This window comes from Pundamilia nyererei, unplaced genomic scaffold (genome assembly GCF_000239375.1).
Source record: "Pundamilia nyererei isolate P.nyererei 1_Seehausen unplaced genomic scaffold, PunNye1.0 scaffold00039, whole genome shotgun sequence".
Lineage (NCBI taxonomy): Eukaryota > Metazoa > Chordata > Actinopteri > Cichliformes > Cichlidae > Pundamilia > Pundamilia nyererei.
Genome location: NW_005187440.1, coordinates 1,496,779 through 1,507,280, shown reverse-complemented (window position 1 = coordinate 1,507,280; position 10,502 = coordinate 1,496,779). Strand labels below are relative to the sequence as shown.

General features: G+C 37.9%; 1 protein-coding gene across 3 annotated transcripts in view; it reads right to left on the bottom strand.

Annotated features, from left to right (window-relative positions):
* Positions 1 to 10,502, bottom strand: part of cep104 (centrosomal protein 104) — a 36,665-nt gene that overhangs the window by 13,847 nt on the left and 12,316 nt on the right. For 2 of the 3 annotated variants that reach the window (XM_005730728.1, XM_005730729.2), the window contains exons 11-14: positions 9,896 to 10,063; positions 8,299 to 8,472; positions 4,738 to 4,914; positions 135 to 335 (exon numbers count right to left, since the gene is read on the bottom strand). In XM_005730728.1, the coding sequence (XP_005730785.1) occupies positions 135 to 335; positions 4,738 to 4,914; positions 8,299 to 8,472; positions 9,896 to 10,063 (720 nt within the window). The remainder of the gene's footprint in view (positions 1 to 134; positions 336 to 4,737; positions 4,915 to 8,298; positions 8,473 to 9,895; positions 10,064 to 10,502) is intronic. The other variant, XM_005730730.1, reaches the window with a different exon arrangement.

The following is a 10,502-nucleotide window of genomic DNA, read 5'->3' as shown; positions in this document are numbered from 1 at the left end:
CAAACTCCCTGTCAGTTGAAGAGCCCCCTAGTTAGGCCGATGCGCCAGAGGCCCCCTTCTCTTTTTTTAAGAAGAGAAGATACCAAGTATAAGATAAAAACTTAATACCAGCAATGGGAAAAAGAAACACTTGCCTGAGTCTCTACCAGCTTTCCGTCAATCTTGGCAAAGCCATCAAAGAGGTTTTTGTAGAGGAAGTTCTTTCGGACTGCAGCATCGTTGGGTGGAAGGTAGATTAGGACGGCACTTCTTTCCTTTTGGTACACAGATAAGATGATTCGCACTGCCAGCTCTCGAACTGTTGATGCGCTGTGCGCCAATGCCGCTGTACAGAACTAACAGGGAACAACAGGGTTTCCACAAACATGAAAAGGTCTATATTATTATTCCATTTCTAATCCAAAATATGCCAAAAAAATTATATAATACACTGAGGTTGAAATATTTAGGGATAATTAGGGATCATCACTTGAGCGACAAACGGCAGTCCATTTATGTGCTGACGTCACAGTTACAATTCAGATTTGAAAAACTATGTGAAAAATCTTTAAGCTGCATTTTTCCAAGCTAAAAACAAAAAGCCAACAGCAAAGTGCTCAAAACAGTCCAGACTATACCATTTAAAATAGCTAACGTCAGCTATCAACATGCTTACAGACTGGCACAATGAACCATATATAATATCCATTTGGGTGGTCAATGTTTTTGTTTTAAGACATACCAGATTTCCAGAAATACTAAAAGTACCACACAGCAACACCAATGTCCAGTTTAGTACGTCCAGTCCAATGAGCTATCGTTTAGACGAGTGAAATCCTAGTATTTTATTTGCTTGTTACTTAGAACATACAGTCAGTTGGTGCAGTTTAATAAACCAAGCCTGCTATCATTAGTTGTTAAATTACTACTGTAACCTGAATATGATCATTTTTGGTTAAAAAAGAAAGAAAAATATGAAAATGAGGTATCAAAATGTCCATAAAACAGTGTGTTGTCACTGTGGCTACATCCATCTTTTGTATACAGTCTACATGCAAAACACCACAGGACAGTGTTTGCATATTTGGAAGTGCGGAAGACAGTGGATGGATGGATGAACAGACAGACCTGGGCTATGAGAAAATCATTTAAAATCTGATTACTGACCTTCTACAAGCTTACCTTGTTAACTGTTTCAAACCTGATTTCTTTGGGAAGATATTACATCTAAGAACCAAAAAAAGACTTTGTGCATTACCCCTTTCCTTCTACCATTAAACCTTTATACTGGAACACATACTTCTAAATGATATCTAAATGTATTCACAAAAAAATTAATAAATGAAAAACTCATCTGATTTGGAAAACCACCCCATTTAACAAACTAAAGGGAACTTGTTCGATCGATATCTGCAACAGATTCCGTCATCTATCTTTAAACATTTTTAGCATTTGAAAGCCACCTCAGGAGATACACACCATTTGTCTTTCTTAGAAAGGCCACGGATGTGTTAAGCTACATCCATATTTACTTACACTCTACAGTATCCGATTTATGCCCAGTTTAGCTTCATGTACAACGTTGTTGAGAGTCCTTTCATAGGAGTGACACTCATAATATAAAATGAACTTATTATCCAGCATAATTGCTGTGAAGAGAGGGATGATAGAAAGGCCATCCTGCCAGTGGAGGACATTAACATTGAGAAGTAAAGTGTGTACAAAGGCCACCCATCCCTCGCTCAACCGGCTCAGGGACAGCATGCCATTATTCTCTGTTGTATCTTCCAACCCCTTTTTCACTCTGGCTTCCACCTCAGAGTAGATCACCCTAGTAACAGTGGAAGAAAACGGAAATATGTTAGCTAAACCGTAGCTGAGCTGTCGAGGGGGACAGTCACAGGAGCCCAAAGACACGATAAACTAGAATTACTATCTAAGGGCCGTGAACACGTGAAGGTGTGGTTAACAGTAACATGTATGGAAGGCTTTGAATGGAAATAATATGTGGGGATTAAACATGTTTGTAAGTTTTGTGAAATATGCTCACATTCCAAAAAATGACTCTTCACGCTCAATAAACTTGAAATGAAATTCTGAGTAAAATGCTACTGAAATATACATAGTCAAATATGTATTTTTTCAAATAATTACTCATTATGGAAAATGTGCTTAGTATGAACTGAATGTATACCAATCAAGTAAATTTCATTTGACCAGATTTCATTAAATCTCACATTTTACGCTGTACTGATGTAACAGAATTGAAAAACTTCCATGAATGAGGATGGAGTTTTCTTTGCTCCTGAGCTGTGGCCTTAAAAAGTATTCTGAACTACTACAACAGTGAAGTTGACCTTTTGCATGTAAAACCTTATCACTTCAAAGTCTGTCATAATCAGTATCTGGGCTTTTTCCAACTGAAAATGACCTTGATATTCAACTGTCATCAGTTCATCCTTCATGTGAATTGAGCACTTGTGCTCGTGTCTTTTTAAAGGGAAAAAACATTTTAGGTGCTTCATCTGCCAGATTCAGTCAATTCAGTAACTTACCTAGCTGCTAGAGCAAATCAAATGAACATAGATAAGCTATGTATGTTTTGCAGTATCATTCAGATCTTTCTCCCTAAGTGTGACAGAAATACGATAACATGGGAAAGTACAGTACTGCAAGGAACGCTCACATGCGCAGTCACCACAATGATGATACGGGCTCAGCTTTGTGGTTTGTCATGATTGCTTTTGTACCCTCAGGAAGAGTGTAGCAGTTCTGTGTTTGCGCAACAGGGATAATTCAAGCAGCCAGCCTGAACACTCTATTCTTTCAAAAAGAAAGTTGCATTACTTATTGTTATGTATCAGACTGAAACTAAACCAAACCATTTCTATTTTTCTGTCTTCACCGTGAGAAATATTAACACCTCTGTTGCAATTTCTCTGATGATGGTTTGTTAAAAGTGCCCGATGTTAACAAGAAGAAGTCTGCGGGTAAAATAGCTCCAAATCTGATTAGCAAGGTGGATTAAGGGATATTGAAGGGAAACTAGGCAACTAAGTAATAAAAATAACTGGCAATTCATAAATTTCTCATTAACTTTCAGTTTAAACATGCTGTCTGCTCGTGTTTTACATGAAAGCAGAAAGTGTGACAGTCAGGAAAGAAGTGCAGCGGTCCTGTTACATCTCAATTCAGGCAGAAAATATTTTCCAAGCAAACACATGTGGCAGTCAATACAAAAAAGGGTTAGGAGCTATGCAAGCATGCCCAAGCATGCAAACACAGTCCGTGCAGTTCCACCTATGTGGCTTTGGCTTCAATAGGCGGAGAAACTCAGAGGACAAACCTAACAATTTGCTCAAGGCTAGGGTTGAATTGGGAGTGGGACGGGGCGGCACGCGCGCGGGGGGGTAAAGTAGGAGTGGTTAAAAATTACGCACATTTTTAACAGATTCATGAAATCCTTTCCATGAATCCAAGAGGTTTACTTCATATCTGAGTTCACACACTGGTTGGAAAAGCACCAGATTGCAAATGCATGCTTTTCTCTCTCGTATTTTGACTCGCTCAGCTAATTTAAAAGACCAGGATGTCTTGGAGAAACATGATAATAATGACACGAGGGAAGAAAAAAACTTTTGGAATGAGACACCTGCCATAAGTGTCTTGATGTAATCTCTAATCTCAGCCTCAAAGCTGGTCCAATATGATAAAACACTATGTTAAACTGCACAGTGGACATACATCTGAACATTAAGAAATTTTCACATTTCAGCACCGGCGGTGGTGCGCGTACATCACAAATTCTGCAGTTTTTGCACAGTTTGTGAGCCTTTACCACGAGGTGCACACAGAAAAACGAAATCACTAAATACCTTGTTCATATTCGGAGTTTTCCTCAACAGAAATCCTTTAGCTAAATTAATAAAACTGACCTCATGTCATATGTGTCCCTAGACATACTGTCAATCTACCGAACAGCACATACTGTAATACTGCAAGACTGTGGCTTTTTCTTTTACTGTTGCCAGAATAAGTTAATAAAATTGAGAGTAACATTAATTTGAAAGTGACGCATGTCTGAACAAATGACTAAAGCCAGCAGCATTACATGTACTGGTTCTCAAAAAGGTTTCGGAGAGGAGTACGAGACAGTTTGTTGGCCTGCTTCAGTTTAACAGTTGGATAGTTTGCACATAGATATTAGGTCACTGCTGGAAACCAAAGGAGTGCAGGAGACGTTAAAGAGGGTGCCAGCAGTGACAACATTGACTCAGCTGACTGGACATTACTGAGGGCCTGTTTACGTAAATGAATGTCCACAGAAGGCCTGGGAGGGACTGCTGCTTTTCTGTAAAGTCGCACCATAACTACTGACCCAAATTTAACAGAAAGTCAGCTTATAGGATCTTTCCTTATCCTTTTCTACTTTGAAGTGGAATGACACAGATTTCCATATTTTATATAGTTTATATAGTACATATCATGCTGTAATTGCTCTTTCCAGAAAGGAATTAACTATGAATTGAAACACTGCCTTAAAGAAAAACAGCAGTCAATTGTTTAATTATTTATCTGTGAATGTGTATCTTTTTATTTGAGCTTTCGAAATGTTTAATCATTTAAACAAAGTTTGTCCTACTTGACCTAGTAGGCTTTATTTAATTGCACACCCAAAGAAAACACATTAGTACATTCATATTTATAAGTGACATAATTATCACACCAAACATATTTATTATGGTTCAGGTTGTTTACCGTCATAACATTTTCCAGGGTGAAACCAGAGTTTTCTGTACCAAGTTCAATGAGCAGTTTCTCGAGTAGCTCAGCCCGACTCTCAGCCAGGCGAGAGGGAAAGTTGGATTTGAAGGGTTTCACCAGCTCACCAGGGATCATCTGCAGGGCCCTGACATCCTTCAGAACAGCAATTTCCTACATGAGGGACAAGAGAAATAGACAGCACATTTTAAGGGGGCGTAAATCACGCAATGTATTTGTAGACTTGCACCTGCAAGTCTTGTAGACTTGTAGTACAGAAGTAATGCAAGTGCTATGTACCTCAAACAAATTACAGTGTATGCTTGTGATGCTGCACACGGTAATTTGTCATTCAACATTGGCCTCTGGCATAGGCACAAGTCGTGACAGAAAATACAAGCTGACAATCGGAGTAAAACTGAAGAAGGGTCTTAGAAAACCCTGTCATTGTTTTAACCACATCAGGTGAGTGGAATGTATGTCGGAAATATAGGAAGACACGCAGAAAAGAAGTGTGCAACTGGCCCTCGACACACAAAGAACCATTCAATCAGTCCCTGAGTCAAGCTCTGAACACAATCCAGCAGATAGAGGGGCTGCGAGCTTAAGTCTGCGAGCTACTGAGCGAAAGGGCACCCACCCTTTCTTACTCAACACACGCCCATCCATGAGCACACAGGAACGAATTTGACTAACCAAATACACAAATATACAGTGTACGTCATCTGTCCATCCAGCAGCCAAGAAACATTTTCTTCTTTCAACCCAAAAGTCCAAATGAAAGCGTGCTTGTGCAATAAAGAGAATTTCATAGTTGAATTACAGTTAAAACAGAATAACTGACATCAAATGATTATTGTGCTGCATTATGTTTTGTTATCTTGTTTGTTATCTTGCACCAGTACAGAGCACAAATTATACCTACCTATACCACTCCACTTTGGTAATGAAATCACACAAGTGGTGACTTCAGCGTCTGGGGCCTGTCTGAAGGTTGTGCAGTTTGTTGCAACACCTCAAGACACTTCCTTACTCGCCTTCTGTTTCTAGCTATCTAAAATGCAAAACTCCCCATAATTAAATTTATTTATAATTGACTGCTTTGCACAGATTCAAATTTGCCAAAGATTGCTTTGCATTTGCAAGTAACTCTTTCTAGCACCTAAAAGAAAGCAAGTTTTCTTCAACCAGTAATACTTGCTTTCATTCAGTGGGTGATTTACAAGACTCTATGCACTCTTGCGAAAAATACACTCTTGCTGCTTCCATAGCAAGAAGCTAAGTGTCCGGTGCTGCTAATCAAAGGCATTTAATGACTAATTGATTAACATCATCATCAGAAAGTGTGAGCACCTCGATAAAGCCAGATATTTTTGTGGTTTGTTGATCTGGAGCATTCGGGTGTGTTAATACAATGCCACAATATTCCCAGCAAAGTTACCAAAAGCTCAGACCATGCACTGCTCAGAAAAAATGAACAAAAAAGCAATAAATAAATAAATAAACAAGAGATAGATTATTCAGACGTTACAGGCCTAATTTAAATGTTCATGACAGTACAATTAGAAAAAGCTAACCGTGAGCTAACCAGAGAATTTACTCGCTTCAGATGTGGTCTAGTTATAAGAGTGATTTAATGTCATGGAGATCTCTTTTAAATATAACTTGTAAGCGATCGTTTAGCCTCCATTTGAGCACACAGACCTATCTTAATGGTTGTCGATTTACATGTCAGTGCATGTGCACTAAGTATATTTAGCAATTAATCTGTTTAATAATAAACCTGTGAGAACACTGCAATACTTTCCCTGAACAGTGCTGCCATCAGACACACCTGATTTATCACTGCATCACTGTTTCCATTTCTTAGTCTTGCAATAATCACTTTAACACTTAAAGTTACAGCATGTAAGAGCCGAAGCGTTTCACTAACTCAATGCCATTCAGCATTTTAAGAGTATGTCTTCTTTCTTTTTGTAGTGTTTAAGCACTGCTGACGTGTACACACGGAGCTTAGTAGTTTCTACTCATTTCCTGACCACTAATATTGCGTGATGCAAGTTTATACGTTAATGTCAAATCATCACTACATGAATAGTTCAGGTCTCTCCATCCATGTCTACATCAACCGGGTTTATAAACAAACAAAGCAAAAACTAAATGCACAGCTTGCATCTCAAAGCCAAGCCAGGAGCTACAAAGAACCTGTAAGAAGGAATGTTGTCCTGCGTGCTACGTAGTGCATGCTTCAAGTCCACAATCAGTCACCACACCTTACATTAATTATGCATGAAACTGCTTTGTCCATTGTCTTCTTTTTATGAATGCCTTTAGAAATATTGGACAGATTAGGCATGGCTGGAGTTTTCAATGCTTAGAAAAATTAACTGGACTAACTAGACCAAAGTGTTGCTATGATGTTTTACCACTTTGCCCTTCCTTTTTTTCTCCTCAGTTTAAGTTTCATAGAAGTCATCTTCCACACTCCTAATAGTATTTCTACTTAAGGGGATAACTAATAATTATTTTAAGAAGCATTTTGATATATTTACCAGTATTTAGCCCCAACTTTAAAGTGACATTCTAAGAAAACATCATTTGTTCATTTTTACACTGGAATAAGGACCTTGGATGTTTATGCACAAAGAACAGAAAATATTATACTTTGGAACAACCAATCCAGTTTTAGGGAGATGAAGCAGCATATTGTGCTAAAAATGGTGCCTCAATCCAGATATACAGAGGCATCACACAAAAGTAATACTTTTTGGAGGAGCACTGGGAGGAAAGTTGGATTGAATTTTGCACATGTTGGAACTCTTCAGTGTCTTTGATTATAGCGTAGTATTTATTAATACTAATTTGAAAATAACTTTGAATGCAGACTCATGGTGGCTGCCTAAATGAGAAATAAGCAAAGATTTTTACCATTGTGTCATTGTGTGGGAAATTTAGTACTCAACAGGGAAAGCTGTTTAGCTTTAACAAATCCCAGCTATAACATTAGACTGCCATATTTTCTTTATGTACTGTAATTATAAATGGAAAAAGCATGACCTAACTCAAGAGGTGACGTTTCAACACACCCACATGCTAATCCTACTGCAGAATATTTTAGTGCTGGCTCACTCTACCATTGTTGTTTGGTTGGATATCAAAGCAAAACTTGGAATTTACCAGTAACCTACCAACAACACAAGCATGGGAATAATGTGAGATGACTCATCAAAAGATTCTGAGAATCTGTAGAAATCTCTGTGTAACTTCTAGCTTCACTGTTGAGCAGCTACAATGTCATACCAGACAAGAATAGGACATTCCTCTGGTGTAAAAACTGTGTAAAACTATGCATGCCAAAGGTTGTTACTGCTGGCATTCTTTTTTCTCCAAGTTCACCAGTTCATCCTGTGAGTTAGGTGACTTTTTTGATTGAATGAATCATAGGTCAGTTGGTTTTTCTAACATATCATAAATAAAGGCTTTCACTTAGCAAACACACAATAAAAAGAAGATGGGAGAGAGCAGGGATGAATAGTGTTGGGTCTAACTGTACAATACCTGTATGAAGGCAGAAACTGTGGCCCGAACGCGAGTAGTGGAGTCTCTGGTCCTGGCAAGCAGATTAGGAAAGGTCTGCTCCAAGCAGTGGGTCACCTCAGCTCGGCCCAGCCCTACACCTGGGATCAGCTGGCTTAGCATTAGCCGCAGCAGCTTCAGCGAGGCATGGAGAACCTAAAGCAAGATCCTTTTGTAATGAAACTTAAAACTTGGTGCTCTTTCTAAAAATTTTACTACAATGGTAGCACCATATGTACTCATATATCTCTGTATGGACCTACCGCCTCCCACCAATTAATGAGCAGATACAGTTATTAACATCTATGTTTGATATCTTTTCTCTTTTTGTTTTTTAAAAATATGTTAAAGAGGTCTGAGAGAAACACTGATGCTAAAATCCTCATAAAGAAGAAGAAAAGCCGCAAATTAAGGCTGTAAAAGAAAAAATATTCCAAATTAAGCAGAGTAAAGGTAGTGGAAGATTAAATAGACGCCAACGTCTATTTAGCATTTACATTTTATTCAATTCCACAATTGTGTATAAATTTAGGACAAAAAGTATGCAAATGTGTGTTTGGTTAATTGTCTTTGTTGTAACAATCCTTCTTGGCAATAAATCTTATACCATTTATTTATAAGCCTGTTTAAAATAGAATAAAATAGAATAGTCCTTTACTGTGATTGTACATGTACAACAAAATTGTGGCATTTCCCTGAAACAGTGCCACATTTTGCTTTTATTAAATATCACTATTAGCAATTAATTAATAAAATAAAAAAAGAACACTTACCTTTCTGTTGAAACAGACATTTCCTTGGCCTTACTGCGTCTCTCAAATAATTTAGATTGTGATGGTATGTCTATATTAAACTTGTGAATTTAAATTTATGAAAGTGTTTCTGTTCTTCGCTTTTCTCAAAAAATGTCAATCAGAGGGGGGTTCTCAAATTTTGGCTAGTGTTTTTCTTGCATCACTGCTCTGTTTGGCTGGGCCGAAGGACTCATACACACCCACAGATACACACAAAACTGAAAGCCCAGGACAAGATTGGAAGTAAAGCCACTATAAATGACAGCAAAATTCATGGCATTGCTTACATGGCACTGGAGTATCATCTTTTAGCTTAAACGAAAGGTTCTCCCTACATCAATAAACCTGCTCTTACAAGATTTCTGCAACAACTGCCCAAGGTTAGATTCAGAACCAGGATATAATAATATTTAATACAAACCAAGGTTGTTAAGCGTGAATTAAACAAGCCCATTTCTATGCAGTATATTAACCAGTTAACATCTTAATGGAGTATTCTATGCATCAAAGTGACTAGGAATTATTGCAGCCAAGCCTTTTTCATCCATTTTTACCATTCCACGCAGAAGGATTACAAAGCCATCCTTGTCAACACTATTTGTTTAAAGAAGCTAGCTCTGGGAGGCTGCACGTGGTACAGGGGGAACATTGTTCAGGGGGTGGCTGTATAAGCGGGTGCTGATTTTTAACAACACGTATGTTAGCACTGCTTGAAACCTATGTAGTATGTGTTAATTGGGCTTATTTTTATGTTAAGATTAATTTCTTTTGAGGAAATGACTCACAGATGTGACTTTATCCAAGAGGGCTTTTTTGACGAGGAACACAGCAGCTCTTATCATGTTCCTCAGCTCTTCCTTGGGGGTGGTGGGAGAGACCTCCAAAAGCTTCTTATACACAGAAAGCAGGGCGTCCACTCTGTAACACCAGGTTTTAGAATATACCCCCGCCACCTGGGAGTGAATGGCAGCAGATTTACCAAGAGGATGAGAATATACATATTAGTTACATTGGTATTGTAGCATGTGGAAATAAAAGTGTGTGGTATATGCTGTGAGATTTAAATGCAGCAAATACTCCAAAGGCATTCACTTATTAATTTAAAACAACTTTTTAAAAGGAAATGGCAGCTATTTGTTGCATGGTCATTCGAACAGTGATGAACTATAATTATAGTTAGCGTGCTAATAGCATCTGTATAAAATAGGCTATTTAAGTGTTTTCAAAAGAGTTCAAAATTTGTTTTTCCTATTATACTTATTTTTTTTAACTCGAAGAGTACTTACATTATCCAGTGTTAAAAATAAGCCAACAGTTAGTTGGGTTTTCTCTCAAATATACATTGAAATCTCTCTGACTGGGCTACTTATAAAACTGACTAAATACTAAAAG